The sequence below is a fragment of the Theobroma cacao genome, chromosome 3, assembly GCF_053813885.1.
Source record: "Theobroma cacao isolate CCN51 chromosome 3, ASM5381388v1, whole genome shotgun sequence".
NCBI lineage: Eukaryota > Viridiplantae > Streptophyta > Magnoliopsida > Malvales > Malvaceae > Theobroma > Theobroma cacao.
This window is the reverse complement of record NC_142641.1, coordinates 7,788,045-7,804,750: the sequence shown is the minus strand read 5'-3', so window position 1 is coordinate 7,804,750 and position 16,706 is coordinate 7,788,045. Positions and strand designations below refer to the sequence as shown.

The 16,706-nt window shown below is 33.1% G+C and overlaps 1 protein-coding gene across 3 annotated transcripts; it reads left to right on the top strand.

The window, feature by feature from the left end:
- Window positions 1-680: 680 nt before the first annotated feature.
- On the top strand, window positions 681-16,336 carry LOC18604391 (tRNA synthetase beta subunit family protein). 3 transcript variants are annotated; one of them, XM_018118043.2, is made up of 20 exons: window positions 681-872; window positions 964-1,019; window positions 1,102-1,202; window positions 1,604-1,733; window positions 1,817-1,932; window positions 2,752-2,818; window positions 3,413-3,454; window positions 6,419-6,460; window positions 6,648-6,724; window positions 6,938-7,064; window positions 7,159-7,326; window positions 8,863-8,985; window positions 9,092-9,193; window positions 9,335-9,469; window positions 9,885-9,959; window positions 11,009-11,116; window positions 13,131-13,226; window positions 13,382-13,465; window positions 15,209-15,299; window positions 15,963-16,336. In XM_018118043.2, the coding sequence occupies exons 1-19, from the start codon at window positions 815-817 to the stop codon at window positions 15,275-15,277; spliced, it is 1,776 nt and encodes a 591-aa protein (XP_017973532.2). In that variant the 5' UTR covers window positions 681-814; the 3' UTR covers window positions 15,278-15,299; window positions 15,963-16,336. The 3 variants fall into 3 exon arrangements, with proteins under 3 accessions (XP_017973532.2, XP_017973531.2, XP_007036912.3); XM_018118042.2 differs by lacking the exon at window positions 15,963-16,336 and adding an exon at window positions 15,533-15,899 and having other exon boundaries at window positions 682-872; XM_007036850.3 differs by lacking the exon at window positions 15,963-16,336 and adding an exon at window positions 15,528-15,899 and having other exon boundaries at window positions 683-872.
- Window positions 16,337-16,706: the final 370 nt, after the last annotated feature.

The following is a 16,706-nucleotide window of genomic DNA, read 5'->3' as shown; positions in this document are numbered from 1 at the left end:
TTACTTCTGCCAATTACTAGAAAATACTGAAAATATTTTTTCACTTTCCAAACCGATTTTCTGATTTAATTTCAATTTATTTAGGCATAATATCGAAAAAAACTCTTAAATTATTTGAAAAAAATTTAAATAAACCTTTATATTTTTGTTGTATTCAATTAAGTCTTTATATTTTTATTTTAAATTAAATAAACTGTTGAATTTTTTATTTTGAGTTAAATAAGTTTTTATGATTAATAATTGATTTAGTTAAAATGTCATTTGTCCTTTTATATCGCGTAACATTGATATAATATGTTCACATATCATAATTGATAATAATGTGACATATTAATTTGACATGAACTATGATCTTATGATATTTTTTACCTTTCACATCAATGTCATATAAGTTTCATGTGAATACAAAATGATGAGGAGTATTTTAACTAATGATAATTAATCAATTATTAATCATAAAAATTTAATAATGTATAAAAACTTAATTAAATACAATAAAAAAAATAAAATGTTATTTAAATATTTTTTTAACAATTTAAAAATTTATTTAAATATTATATCATTTATTTTTCTCCAAAATCCTTTTTAAGTCCAAGTTTTTGTAAAAAGAAAAGAGGCCAAGGGGCCAAAAGCATTCCAGGCCCGAAATCTGCATTTCTTTCTTAAAAAATGAAACTTTACAAGGGGTTGTGGCCGGTTTCAGTTAAGTCTTGGCTTCATTTCGCAAATTGGACGGGAACAGGTTCGGAAGTTGAATGCTTAACATCCTGAGTGGCTGTGTTTGCTTGAGAGAAAGAGAGACGCCGCCGCCGCCATGCCTACTGTCAGCGTAGGGAGGGATCGTCTTTTCGCTGCCCTGGGCAGATCTTACAGTGAGTTTCTAATGAAAAAGCCTTTTTTTTATTTACTTAAGAAATTTCTTTTGGATTTTTGAAGTAACTAACCGAAATAATACATTCTCAGCTCAAGAAGAGTTTGAGGATCTATGTTTCAATTTTGGAATTGAACTTGACGATGTGGTGAGTTGTTTCTTACGCTTTGGTCTTTGGGAAAATTATAGATAGGCCTAAATTTTGATGGAATATTATTGTTGTGAATCAGACAACGGAGAAAGCAATAATTTTGAAAGAGAAGAACTTGAAGGACGAAAAACCTAGTCTTGATGATGAAGTCATTTACAAGATTGAAGTTCCCGCTAACAGGTTTTCACTGCTTATCTTTACAAAATTTGATGTTGCTTCAAATTTTTGTTTTGATAGAATTTACTAGTATCACCAATGTAGTATTGTGAGGGAAAATTTTTTTTTATCCCCTTTTGGCATAAAAATCTGGGTTACTCCTTAATAGTAATTTGGTAGCCTTCTTGAATGTTGCTCATATGTTTACTTAATCTCACTAAAAAAATTATAGGTCTAGTAACTATTGCGATTTGTTTGCAAGCTAGCTTTAAGTTGGAGTTCATCTAGTTGGGCTGACTTGAAAATTGGGGAGAATTACTCGGAGGAAGAGAAGCATATTTCAATTTTATTTTTGCTTGAAACTTGATAATTGAGGTAAATGAGAAAAGGAAATAGTGATGAAGGTTTTGCTTGATTCCTGGCAGGTACGATTTGCTTTGCTTGGAAGGGCTTGCACTAGCCCTTCGCATTTTCAATGGACAGGAAGGGATACCTAGATACACAGTTGCGAATGTTAGTAAGGAATCAATGCTCAAAATGCATGTCAAAAGAGAGGTAACTGGTTGAAAAATCAATTTTGGGTATTGCCATTATTTTGGAGGTTATTGATAACATCATACTTCTCCCTTGGCTTGCAGACATCTCTAATCCGGCCCTTTGTTGTTTGTGCGGTTTTGAGGGGCATAACTTTTGATGAGGCAATCTATAACAGTTTTATTGATCTCCAAGATAAACTGCACCAAAATATCTGCAGGTAACATTGTCTAACTAGTAGCTCTGCTTGCTACTTTCCGTATAGCCTTCTTTTCTTTGGTTTTCCTACTTGTGATTGGTTTTGCACCTGGAAAATAAATTAGCATGAACTGTAAAAAGATATATCAACGATTTCTTTTGATCTTTGATAGCAACGTGATGACCAGGGGGAGGAGAAACAAGGTGAATATTTGTGCACATACTATGGTATAATGCACAAAGTATCTAGTTTTTTCATCATTATATAGAACTTTAAATAAACCTCTATATAGAACAATTTTAGCAGTATTTCTCGCAAGAATCAATTAGAACTTATGTGCCAGTTATTTTAGGTCCAGTGATGGCTGCACTCAGCTGTTGAAATGGGTGTCTTGGGACATGTGCATCCTTTTATAATAGTTTTGGCACATAAATTGATCTCCCCATCCAAATTGAGGGTAGGATTCTTGCTCCTGATGTTTACTGGAAGTTAAAGTGAATTTGATTGCCACTGTGCTCTTGAAATGTGTTGGGCAAAGCTTAACTAATATCTATGTTTTATCACAGTAATTCAAATTGGTAAGTTATGCAAACAAATTATACTGCTGAAAAGGAAGTGCCAACAATAAGGAATGACTGCTAAATCTGTATTTTGCCATCTTAACTAGTTTACTATGACCTTAATTTTTTTATTTTCAGATAGTTTTCTTTGATTTTCACTTCTTGAGTGCTGATTCTTGAAAACTTTCTAAAGCATTAAATTATTGTTGTACAGAGATTTCATGAATTTTTTTAAACTTTTTTTAAGTTGTACTGCTTACATTCAATTTGTGGGTTTTAGGAAAAGAGCCCTAGTTGCTATTGGAACTCATGACTTGGATACATTACAAGGGCCTTTTACATATGAGGTGGGCTTCCTAATACTTATTTTATTGATAGTCTTTTCTATTAATTTTTTATGCATTGTTAAAATGATGGTTATTGTAATAAATACATAAAGATGCTTAGATCCTTTGTTGAAGGTCAATCCTTGGGGGTAAAAGGAAGGTTGCAGCCTAAGGCTGATACCTTGGGCTCTGTTGTTGTTTCGGTCAAATAGCAGCCTATGCAATGGACGAGAGCTTCTTTTCATTTGGCTTATTTTCTTGGGCTGGTAGTGGTTTATTTCTTAGTTATTTGATTATTTTGTGTCAACCAAGTTGTGGATTGTCGAGTTGGTGTTGAATGTTAGTAATGATTATTCTTTCTCTAGTTTGTCAATTGACAGTGTAATTGTCACAATTTGTATAGTTTGCTGAATGCTCTTTAGTTCCTTTTTACCCTTCTTTTCCCCACCCCTTTAAAGTATCTGTAGATAAGATCGTATCTATAGATAAGATCATCGTTGAGCCCATATAAAAACTTGTTTTGCTCTTTTAAGATCCCATAATTATCCTTGTCAACTTCTCACAATCATATTCATAACTTGTAAGCAATAATCTAAATTTGTTGGTTTCTTTCAGGCATTGCCACCTCCAAAGATAAATTTCGTGCCACTGAAACAGGTAAATTTGTAACTTTTTGGAATTATACTATTTACAGTATACATATTAACTAAAAATATATTGCTATCTTGCTAGTTTGAGATCCATTTGATCTAGTCATGAGGAACTTAGCTTATATTAGAGAGAGATAATGATTTTTTTTTGCATTAATCTACTATATTTTGTCAACCTTCTACTGTCTTCAATTGGCAATTTTGTACTAAATGCTCAAGTTGATCTTGCTTACGCTTACATACTTGAGAGAAAAGTTAGATTTCTACATTGAAATTTTTTGTTTATGTAGAAAGTGTATATTCCACCTTTTGTTTGAGATAATAGAGTTCACTACTAGAACTTGCTTTGCTTGCAACCAAGAGCTAGTTCTCGTAAGTAACTATTACATGAATAGGAGCCGAATTCTTTCTTTCCCTTCTCTTGTTTGCTTGTTTGTTTCTTTTTTGTTATTGGTGCATATAGATGTGGCAATTGCGGGTCAGATCATATCAGGTTTAGATTCGAGGCACATCGAGTCAATGAAAATTCAGATCATTTTGAGTTTGGATCATCTCAAGTTCAGCTATTTCAAGTTTAGATCGGGTTCAGTTCTTGACTTTTAAAGTCAAGTTAGGGAGGGTCATTTAGGTCGAGTCAAATTTTATGGATCTTAATTAAGTTATTCAAAGTCACATTTCGTCAACTTGTAGTTGTGGCATACCTTTAATTTTGATATGACAAAGATAATTTGTTTTAAACAAACCTTAGATCATGTAACGAGACAAAGAGAAGTAATTTAAAATTAATTTTCTAAAGTTGTGCTTGATAAGCTGTTGAAAATGAAAATTTCAGATGATTTATTTCTTTGAATGCGATTCATAACTCAATTTAGAAACTACTTAAATCAAAGATTTTGAATGCAAAATGTGTTTTAAATTTGAATTAGTTAAAATTTTAAAACTACTTAATGTATTCAGTCCTTATTTAAGGAAATTTGGTTATTTCATTACATTAACCGTATATTATTTTCTTTTTAAGTATTTATTGTTCCTTTTTAACTTTTACTAATGTAAAATACATAGAAAATAAATCAATAAAACATCTATTTAGTATTTAAATTTAAGTAGAATACCAAACGATTTTTACAGTAAAAATTCAACTTAGAATTCAGTGCTTAATATTTTAGTGGGAATTTTTCCAGTTTATCAAACAACATCTATTTGGAATTATTTTATATAAGATAATAACAAATTCCACCCCACTCCCCCAACTCCCCCCCAAAAAAAAAGTCATTAATGATTTCTGGTTGATTGCTATTTAATATTCATCTTTATTGTACTGATCTTACCACGTAGTTTACCATTCACTAGATAAATTTACCATGAATTAATGTTGTGGCATACGAGGTTAATCATAACTCCAAAAGTTAAAAGTGATCTTAATTATTTTCTTGAATATCAGAATTTTATTAAGAGGTGACAGATAAAATATTTGAATGTAAATATAGTTATAAAGAAAAATTCTAAATTAACTCTATTGTTAATTATTCTAGTTTATGGATCACTTTTTTCTTTTAAAGTTATTATTTATCTATTCTAATTATTATTTTATTGTTTTATTATTTGTTAAGAATGAAAAATAAGAACGAAAAATGGAAATGCAATTGTTCTATTATGTATAATGGTAAAAATTGATTTTAATTTATAATAATAGAAAGAATGTGTTATTTGTCTTTCTTTTTAATCAAAAGACAGATCTTGTAAAATAGAAAAGTTATATAGAAGTCAAAAATACAACAGTGAAAAAAACAAATTTTATATTTTTATCATCTCTGAAAATTATTCATAGGTAAATAGTTTGTGTTATATTTATTATTTTTTATTAAATCAATATTTAAAAGAGAAAAATAAAATTATATTCAATTTAAGCTCAGTTGTTTCGGGTTATGATCATCTCGGGTTTGGGTAGTTTCGAATTTTTGGTCTAATGGGTTTGGGTTGATTTGGTTTTGCATCAATTCAGGTATGGATTGGGCGGGTTTGGTTGTTGTTTTGTCAAATTCGGTCGGCTAAGATTGGTTGAGTTGGGCAGGTCTTGAGTTCAGATCAACTTTAGGTTCATATAAGTTAATTATGATCTCTAAACTCATTTAATTTTATTTTAAACAATGGAATTAATGAAGAAAATGTAATGCCATATTTTCTATCTTTAATAATAATAGTGTTTTCTGGTCACTTGTTTTCACTTGTGTTACTCTTTTAGAACAGTCCTAATAAAGTATTACAGGTTGAATCTTAATTTTTGTCTCAATTATTTTTTTCATTTTTTCTTTAGTTTATTCTTCTATGTAATTTAAAGTAATCCAAACATAGCTATGCTATGTAACCTTAAAGCTACTTTGATGCTCATTTTGTGCTATTTGTGTTGTTATTGCATTAGTTAATATGTCAATACTTTTGCTGAAGGTTTTGTTTAATACAGTGGTAGCTTAATTTACAGACTTAACTATGTTAGATCCTTCTTGATTTTGTTTAATTTCTTAAGTAGAATGATCATTGTTAAGTTATGCTTACAAATTTGGATCCAGTAGGAAAGCACCTTTTTCTTTAACATTTTAATTTTTACATCAAGTAATCACCTCAAGACTTGAACCTGTACTCTTGTCCTTGTACATGTTACTTTAGGTTAAGACCTTGATCGCTGCAACAGCTAATGATCCCTTCTAAGTTTTCATGTATATGTATATTTTAAATTTAGGAAATTTTTTTGGAAATTAGTGCCTTGGGTTTTTGGGTGTGCACCTCTTTGCAACATAATGCTTAGATGTTATAGGAACAAAGAGTTAGGCTTTACTTCTTACCATTTCTTTGTTTATAATCAACTCCTCTATTCCTCTTCTTGTTAGCCATCTGCACACTTCTACTCATTGGAAAAACTTTTCTTAGTTGTCTGGGCTGAAACTGATGTCCTGGAATTGATTATTTAATTTAGGTGAAGAACTTCAGAGCTGATGAGCTGATGGAATTTTACAAGGTAAATCTTTCATATGAAGCTTATTTGTTGTGCGTACCTGTGAAGTTGCTTTATTTAGCAATCATTATGTTGGTGTTTCTATCTGTACCCTTTGCATCTCTATCTCCTAGTTTTAGATAGCATTGGACTACTTTTGTTGCACTGAAGAGTTATACTAATATATGTTCTGCTATGAAATATCTAACAGTCAGATTTAAAATTGAAGAAGTTCTTGCACATTATTGAGAAGTCGAAAGTGTTCCCTGTTATATATGACCACAGCAGGTATAGTTTTTTGGTAATACCTATCTGATTATTAAGGATTTTTTTTAGCTTTTCTGACAGCTATCAGTTTAACATTAAATTAAAGCTATTTGGCTTTCTACCCTACATTTGATGCCTTCAATGTTCATTTATACTGTAAATCTTGTTAGGTTTAAAGATATTGAATATTGCTTACAGCTGGATGAATTTTCTGTTTTTCTTTTCTTTACACAGAACTGTTTTGTCCTTACCACCAATTATTAATAGCGCACACTCAGCAATCACTTTGAAGACAAAAAATGTCTTCATTGAATGCACAGCCACTGATTTAACAAAGGCCAAAATTGTTTTAAATACAATGGTAAGGAGTTGAGTGCTGATTGTATTAGGCTGGTATGTTTCTGTCCTCACCTGTATGTGGGTAATGGTAAGAATAATTTCCCTTTCTTTCTTAGGTAACGGCATTTTCAGCATATTGTGAGAGGAAATTTGAGGTGGAACCAGTTGAAGTGATATCCTTTGATGGAAACTCAAGTGTTTATCCTGATTTATCAGAGTATAATATGGAAGTCCCACTATCTTATATTACTGGTTCAATTGGAGTCCCTTTGGAGGTAGATGAGGTATTTCTACCATTTTCATTTTCTCACTTTCTTCTTTGTTATTTGTTATGGCATCATATAGTGAAAATAATTGAATTCCACTCGTGATGGTGTGATTGTTTTTGTTTTGATCTTCTAACATGCTGTAAACTTGTCAAATTTTTTCTGAATTTGTTCTGCAAATTGCTCATTTAATATTGCTATTCCTCTAGTGATGTAGGACAGCTAGGTGAGTAGGATTTATGGAAATTTCCTGAATTCCTGAGAAATACAGGGAAAATTGAATAGAGTAAATAGACAGAGAAGAATCCTAAGCTTCACCCAAAGGGTTCTTTAAGTTTCACAGTTAAGGTTGATTGCATAAGACAATGATGAAGTAATAGTGTTGGAAATTCTCTGATATTAAGCCATATCTGAACAGAAATGATTTATAGAAACTGCTAGTATCCCTAATGCTAAAAGAAATATAACTCCAATTTCAATTGGAACTTTGGCAAATACTTAGACTCCAATAGAGAAACTAGCAAACTTGACTTAAAACGACAAAATCTGAAAATTCCAGCAAAACTGAAAATTATGAAAATACCATTGACAGTTAAAACTGAACAATAGAAAATAAAATAAAATGAGAACCTGTGACTGTAATTTAAAGCAATGTAAATCTAAGACCCAAAACCAACTGATAAGGCCTACTCTAAGCATGTGCCAAATTAAGGCTTGTGCATTAAAGCCAGCCTTAGCACGCCTTGTAAACACCTTTGGAGGATTTTCCCAGTGTGCATGTAGAAAGCTAACTTTTTCATAAGCTTCTCATTGAATGCAGTGGGCTGACTATGATCAAATATTTTAGGTATGAAGTGAAGTACTTGTAGAATGATAGTTGCTTGTATAATGTTATAAGGTTTTGATGATAGTGAGGGAACAATGTATCTTCAAGGGTGCTTTTGGATTGCTGTCATGGATTAGAGTGTGACATGGTAATTATGGTCTCAGATCTTTAGATTATGTCTGTACTCATGATTATGGTCTCAATTATTTTTTTAAGTATTTAAATTGAGTTTAAATTCTAATTAAATTAGTAAACTGACTCTCCTATTTTTCTCTCTTTCCTCTCTTTTGAATGTTGTATGTTAAGAAACTGAGTTTTCTCGTATTTTAATTCTCCACTCTGTTGTAACTTCTAGTGAATTGAACTCAAAAGTAAAAACTATATAAATATTTATTCATTTTTACCACACACGTACTGCATGCCATATAAGCTAGTATTTTTGTAATCCTTCTGTGTGTATGTGAGCGTGCGTTACGTGGGGGTGGGGGTTTTTGGCAGGAGGAGCATTGAGATGAGGTTACATCAGTCTGATATGGTCATGGTCATTGTCTTCAATGATCATGTATGTCTGCTTTGTTTTGATGGCACCATTGGTGACATTGGCTATCTATTGCTGTCATTAAGTTAATGATAGTAATCTCATAACTGTACCTGTATTTGTTTCAGCTTTTGTTGTTACTGCAGTATAGCTACTGCTCATATGTTTTTCCATTGTCTTCACTAAACAGGTCACTAGTCTATTAAACCGAATGCAATTGCATGCTGAACAATCTGGATTGGGTGACAACAATATCAATGTGTCTGTACCTCCAACCAGAAGTGATATTCTTCACCCATGTGATGTTATGGAGGTAATGGTAGTGATGGAATAGTATTTAGCTGACAAATCTTGTAGTGAAAGGTTGTTGGGCTCATACCTTGTGCATAATGTTGACATGGCACTTTATTCTTTTTCAGGATGTTGCAATTGCTTATGGCTACAATAATATTCCAAGGAGAAAGCTTTCGTCTTTGAAGCCACTTCCCTTAAACCAGCTCAGTGATCTTGTCAGATATGAGGTGCCTATATACACACTTGCCTATGCATAATAATTGAGCTTTCTGCTGCTTCTTGCAACTAGTAGTTCTTTTTATCTGGTCTGTAGATTTTCTTTGCCATTGTAAATTTTTTCAGATAGCCCTGATTGAATTTCCTTTTAGATTGCAATGAACGGTTTTTCGGAGGTGTTGACATGGATTTTATGTTCTAAGAAAGAGAATTTTGAAATGTTAAATCGAAAGGATGACAAATCAACTGCAGCGATTATTGGAAACCCCCGCTCCTCTGATTTTGAGGTTTGTATTTCCCTGTCAGATGACATGTATTATGTATAAGAATATTTTTGCATTCCAGTTTTCTGTGGTTCATTATTGATGTGTCTGCACTAGGGATGTGTTTTTGACTGCTGGAGAATGAATATTAGCTTTTACAATTCTATTTCAACCTTAAATGTTGAGACTCTTTGAAATATCATGCATGCCCTTATATGTGGCAATCAAATTGATAATTGGCATGATTGATATTTGAAAATCAAACAGCCATTTGAGGGGAGCTCTTCTGAATGCTCTCAAGAGATAAGCAACAAACATATTTGGTGCATTTGAAGGATGAGAAAAAAAAGAATTTCCTCTTCTCTGTTTTTCCTCAAAAGCATTTACTAGAACTATTTCTGCTAAAAGAATACATGAACATTTCCTTCTGTTTGCACAGGTGGTACGTACAAGTCTCATGCCTGGCATGTTGAAGACTGTTGGACATAACAAAGACCATCCAAAGCCCATAAAGGTACATCTTTGGTTTTAAAATTGTTCATGGAGGAAAAGCTTGCTGAATATAGTTGTAGAATTTTACATGCAGTTGACAGTGTTGATGGATTGGATGAACACATGGTTGATAAATTTTGATTTATTTTGAAATTTAGTAGGAGGAATTGTTATTGTTGGTTGATATTCCAGTTTCCAGTTCCTGGTAACATATAAATACTACAGAAAGGAGCATAATACCTCCTTCCAAATAGTTAAAAGTGTGGCTGTTCCTTGTTCTTGATGTGGGGAGAGAATAATCATGTCTTGTGCAAGAAGGATTGGTTTGGTAGGTGAAGTACTGAAGTTTAGGTGATTTATACTTCGTTGAATTATGGCACCTTCTATGATGCAGAGTTGTTTTAACTATGTTGCATTGCACATCTTATGTTGGAAGATGGTGCCTTCTCCTAATGAAATGTCCTTCTACTATTATCGTGCTGGAAACATTTAATGTATTCCCTGGTTTAGTTAGCATATGGGTGACATATTTCTTGGTCATTCTTAAGTTACTTGTTAGAGAAACCCTTATGTGATGGACTGCCCCAGTCTAATCCCTTTCCCCCAACTGGTTTGGTAGGTGATGTACTGAAGTTTAGGCAATTTAAACTTCGTCAAACTATGGCACCTTCTGTGAACAGGAGGTGTTTTAACTATTTTGCTTTCATCATCTTTTGTTGGAAGATGGTGCCTACTGTCAATGGAACTCCTTTTAGTATTATTGTGCCGGAAAAATTTATTGTATTCCCTAGTTTAGTTGATTATGGGAGACATATTTGTTGCTGTCATTCTTATGGTATTAGTTAGAGAAACCCCTGTTTGATGGACTGCCCCAGTCTAATCCGTCCCATCAACAGGTGTTCACAAACACAAGAATGCAGAAATATTCCTGTCCTGTTCTTTTACTATTATTTTGGTGTTTTTCTACTCAAATTTGATTTTATTTATCTTATGATGGAGTAAATGCTCACTGCTGCTTTTATTTCTCACCCATTTGTTTGGAAACTTTGACATTTATTGCTTTATTTCTAGATTTTTGAAGTGGGTGATGTAGTACTTCTGGATGAGAAGAAAGATGTCGGTGCATCAAACCGTCGCCTACTTGCTGCACTATATTGTGGTGCTAACTCAGGTTTTGAGGTACAATTTGCTCACTGTATGCTCTTCGTAATTAATTTTTTGATTTTCCAGTGAGTGGTTATTATAGTTGACTCCATATACTGCATTAGTTAAAACTTCAATTTTCAGTTCTTGTTCCAACTCTGAATTTCTCAAATATTGCCAAATGTTTCTGAGTGGTCTTTGGTTAAGAACTCACCGCCATATCCATCCAGAAAAAACAGGAAAAATGGAGAAAAAAAACAGAAGTGAGCAAGGAACTTTGAGAATGAAGCCTGTGGTGAACTTAGTCTGGGTATAGATATGGACATTGGTGGTGGAGCATGAAGCGTGGATGTAGACTTCCATGAAATGATGTTGGCAGGGCAAATTTAAGAAGTAGGTGAGGGTAAAAACTGGCTTCTAAGTTGTGCTTACTGCCTTTAAGTAGCACTGGGCTGATGGTGTTATTTAAAAAGAGAGGAGTAAATTATTGGGCAACATGTGGAATTCGTTAAGTGAACTATTGGTTAAAATCTGCACTGCAGGCAATGCCCAAAACGGTGAAATACAATTTCTGTTAATGTTGATCAATTAAAGTCTGAGAGTCCAATGTGGTGATCTTGCCTTTTATTACCGTTCGCTTGGTTTTTGGTTGAAAGTAAATTGACTAAGAGGGGTAGGATTGAAATTTTGTTAAGATTGGAATCCTCTTCGTTCCAATCTCCTCCATCGGTGGAGTTTGAGGGGAAAAATGAAAAAAGCAATGAGTTTGGAGAGATACAAAGGGGATAAGTTATGCCTTAAAAATCCTCAAAATTTTTTTTTTTTTTAGAAGAGGAATCCTCTTCATCCCAATGTGCTCCGTTTGGGGGAGTTTGAGGGGGAAAAAAAGGCAATGAGAGTTTGGAGAGATACAAATGGTATAAGTTATGCCCTCAAAATCCTCTATCCCACCCTTAAAAGGTTTCCAAATGAGAAAGGGAGTACTCTACTCTCTTTTGTTCTCTACCTGCTTTACTTCCCTTCCCCTTTTACTTCTATGGAAATCAAAACAGGATAAAGTTCCATGTAAGTGATAATCTACTGCATAGTTAAGCAGTGGGTTCTGGTCCAACTGGTGTAACCGAACAGGTCATTTATGCTAATGTCAGCATTACATAGTAGTTCATAGGCCAAATAAAATTTTTATTATATGCTATATTAGACCTCCAACACCTCTATATTTCTTCATGACTTATAGTGGTTACAGCTATCTGCCATGATTTAGCTATTCACTAACAATTAAACATTTCATAATGTTAGGGTATTCAAAGCACCACAATTGGCTTCCATATTTTTTTTGGTTCTACTCTCCATCCCCTTCTAAGTTGCTATCTTGCAAACTGCAATCAGCTTCTTGCCTTCTTCCTTCCATGTCAATATCTAAGCTAGCAATGGTCACTAAGAATTCAACCAGCATTGAATCATCACTGCATGAGGCTAGAGATTACATTTTCCTATTTTTCTTCCCCTTTTTCCTTCTCCTTTCTCTATGATGAAATAGATTATAAATCTGATATGAGAATCTACAGAGCAATGATTTCTGGATATCAAATTTGAGGCCTTTCTCTTTATGCGCATTCATCCAATTTATTTAAGGTTTCATAGATTTGGTATGTCATGCTTCTAGACACTGAACAATCTTATCTCCTTTGAAATGGTCAGAGTAACTTTTCTGGTTCAGCCTGATTAGGTCATCCAACCTGGAGAAGTTGACGGTTGGGGTCAAACTGATTTGACCAGCCAGTTTGGTCCAGCTTTTAAAACACTGGTTAATTGTGCATAATGTTTGAAGTTGAATTTTATTGCATGACATGATACATTATGTGAGATTTCACTATATATTATTGTTTAATATTGAAAGCTGACAAATTGTATGGATAGTCAAAAAAAGAAAAATTGATTATAATCTTGGGATGAGGAGTATCTTGTTCTGTGATCCAAGTTATTATTTACTTATGTTTTTGTTCCTCCTGCTTTGATAGAATCTAATAATATGACTTCTTGTCTACAGCTGATTCATAGCCTAGTGGACAGAATTATGGAAGTAATTGGGACTCCTTTTGTTCAAGTTGGAGATAACACAGGATACTATATAGAGCTTTCTGATGTGAGTCTCTAGTTCTCTGTTCTCTATTTTCTTTGTTGCATGAGAGAGAGAGAGAGAGAGAGAGAATACAAGGAAAAAGATGTGTTCTTCAACTTGTTTCTTAAAGCACCTATTGTTTGCTCATGTTGTACTCATGACACTTATGTTTGCTGAAGGAACCTGAATTTCTATCGGGTAGGCAAGCCAAAATAATTTACAAAGGAAGGTGCATTGGCATTTTTGGTATTGTGCAGCCTGAGGTATTGTTCTCCATTCTGGGATAATGTGCATTCTCTTGATTTTTGTTTATTTGTCCTATCAACAAGGGTCATGCAGGAACCTTTCTGGATGCGATAGATTTAAAATCCTCAGTTCTGCGTTTTGGAATCCATTGGCAAAAGGTTTTGAATTTATGTATTGTCTGTTACTGTTGCAGCTTAGGAGGTGTTTTTCTCTCAGTTTTTTTTTTTTTTTTTGGATACAAGAAATTTTTTTTTTAAATTATCTTAATCAATACAATTTTTTGCCAGTGAAGAGGATCCCATTGGAGATTTTTATTCCTGTTAGATTTTGGTTAAAAATGACCTACATTTCAGCTAGTCATTTTCTTAAGTTTTCCTTTGTTTTATGTTGATTGTTCAAAAGCGTTGAATTTTTAATATAATGTCAAACACAAGAAATTGTAGGATCGAATTTTGTGGTGTTTTATTCATAGGTTGCGTTACCCTATCAGTTATTTAACATTCACTCAACTTACTTTAGATCCTGAACTTCTAATTGTACCCTCTGTTTCTAATTTAATGTTTACTTTTTAAATTACACATTTTTTTTGAGCAATTGCACAAAGTTTTAGGTATGAGTATTTTGTCTCTTGACAACTTTTACTCTTTTAAGTTTCATAAAGCTAGTGAGATCCACCTAAGTTAGTATTTCAATGAAAGCAACATTAACAAAATGTTTTTTATTTTTTTGGAAAGTGAATATTATTTTGAAACATCCTAAAACAGTAAGATAGACATTCAATTTGAAATAAAGGTAGGAATAACCTGATAACCTTTTTGGGTATTTGAAAGATTGTTGAAAGCTCACTTGTAATTTTGTAGCAAATTTTGTGTTGAAATCCTGCATTTCCATTCGCCATGCCTTTGCTGTAGATTTCTCATGTTTGGAACTCCATGTGGTAAACTAAAGAAATTTTGGCCAAAAAAAACTAGAGATTAAATTTAGGATAGAGGTTATTAAGGGGGTTGAGGGCTGGGTTTTACTTACAGAATGTCTACCCTCTTCTTTTTGTTGTGTCCAGTTAAATTTCTATAAGTTTGGTGGCAATTGGAGCAACCTTGCTGAAATAGTGAGCGTACATAAATCAGCCAATTAAAATCACTGATTTGAAATCTGACATCTTCCTTTTTAAAGTTTCCAAACATATCAAACCATGGAATTGAAATGAATTAATTTAAAGTTTTGAAAATTCATTTGTTTATGCTAAACAACTAACCTCAAACTTGAAGAATAAGTCCAGCTAGCTTGGCTGGTATAGTTTTGCTGCTTGTGCCAAGACTTGGAATCAAATTTTTGCATTCCCCAAGGTTTGGGGGCTTAAGGGAAGGGGAGGACAACAATCTTGTTTTATAGCCCATCCTAGGACTAAAATTCCAACTTTATGTAGATAAACAGAAGTCAAGGTAATGAGACTGATACTTCTCTTTTGTGCATTTGTTCTAAATGTTTTGCCAATTTATCAGTGTATATTCAGCTCCCATGTAATTTATGAGGGACTTTGTAGAAACCTTTTCTTTTCTCATTTTCGTTCTTTTGAAAATCTCTAATTTGAAATTCTTACTTTAGCAGGTTGCTCTCCCTGGTATCTTTATATTTTTCTCACGTATTATGGTTCATATTCTGTTACTGCATCAGGATCAAACTTACATGACTTGAAAATTTGAGGGTTGTGGTGAGTAGTAATTAATATATCTGATCATATTTTTCGATATGGTCTTCAGGTGTTGAACAATTTTGATATTCCGGATCCATGCTCCTTCGTGGAACTTGACATGGAGAGCTTTTTGTAGGATTTGTTCCATGACAGCTGATGTAAGTTTGCTCCGCCCTTCTTTTTTTTTTTTTTTTTTTTGTGTTTCAGTCGTTCTACCATATTCAAAGCTCAAATGTTTTCCTCTACTTAGGTTTTTGCAGTTTTTATGATGAAATATTCTGATTTATTTTCTCATTACAGGCTTTATTTTCTATATAAGAATTCTTTGTTTATTTATTTATTTAATTTGCTTTGAAGTTTTAATAATTTATGTTGTGTTCACATAGGTTAGACCTATCTTGCATATTGAGCAAACTGGTACATCAGTAGTGGTACTTTACCTCAATGCCGGTTTACTTTGGAGTTACAATGTTTGCTTCAGATTTGAGAAGTGCTGATGGAAAGGAATTTGTTAATCAATTTGAGGACATGGCAGTCAGACCTGATTTGGCTAAGTTTAGAGTACAGTTTATTAAGTATTTCCATGTTAGTTGACTCTGAGGCCTAAGTTGCTATAATGTTGACTGCGTTATGACTGTTACTTCAAGGCAGATGCAATTTTTGCGATGCAGATTTCTTGTTTTCTTTTTAAACATATCGTGTAGACAAACATTCATCATTAATCAGTCGAAATCAAGCATTAGATCTGATTTTTATCATGATCGAATTTGATTATAATTTATCAAAGCTGGTTGATTTAAACTGTTTTTTTCTTTTTTTAGTTAGGGAAGGGGATTTGAATCCGGTTCTTCAAGCAAGAGGATCATACACTAACTAATGAGTAAAATGTTAGAATGCTATTTCTGATTTAAGCTGTTTAGCATGCACTGCTTCCAAATTTCCAAAGATGGTTCTGAAGATATAAATGCAGCAATGGCTAAGTTTTGGGGTGAAGGCCGGGAATTCAAAGGTTTGGTTCTTCCCAATTGTGTGGAAAAGCTATGAAAGGCGTTCATTTTTATTTGTCCAATGCATTCAATTCTATCAGTTGGAAGTTGAAATGGGAGGGTCGTGTATTGAACAAAAGCAACAGCTGTCAAAATCTTTCACATGCAGCTCTAAGGAGCTTAGAAAACGATTAGCGAGATAAAAAGAAGGATGTGATCAAATGACAAAAAACCAAAAGAAAAACAAGAGAGATGGCAAAGTGCAAGGATGATATCAAGTACGCAGCAGCACAGCCAAAGGCATCAGAGGACGAAAGGTATAAGCATGGCACTCCCATCTTTTCCAGGGCCACCCATCTGCCTGGTTCTGCCGCTCAGTCTCAATCAATCTAACACTGGACCAGCGCCCCCTGCTGATTCTCCTCTGCATGAGGATATTCAGTTCCAGAGTTTCTTTTTACTTTCGTTTTCCTTAGTTTTAAATTTATAGTAATTAACCAAACATTAATCATAAGAGTTTATTTGATTTTAAGATAAAAGTAAAATAATTTAATTGAATGTAATAAAAAAATAAAAATT

Bases quoted from the DNA above. Each gene is read 5' to 3' on its own strand.
- LOC18604391 (XM_018118043.2), top strand. From the start codon at position 815: ATGCCTACTGTCAGCGTAGGGAGGGATCGTCTTTTCGCTGCCCTGGGC. The intron at 873-963 runs GTGAGTTTCTAA...ATACATTCTCAG, and splicing joins TGCCCTGGGCAGATCTTACA to CTCAAGAAGAGTTTGAGGAT. The intron at 1,933-2,751 runs GTAACATTGTCT...TGTGGGTTTTAG, and splicing joins CTGCACCAAAATATCTGCAG to GAAAAGAGCCCTAGTTGCTA.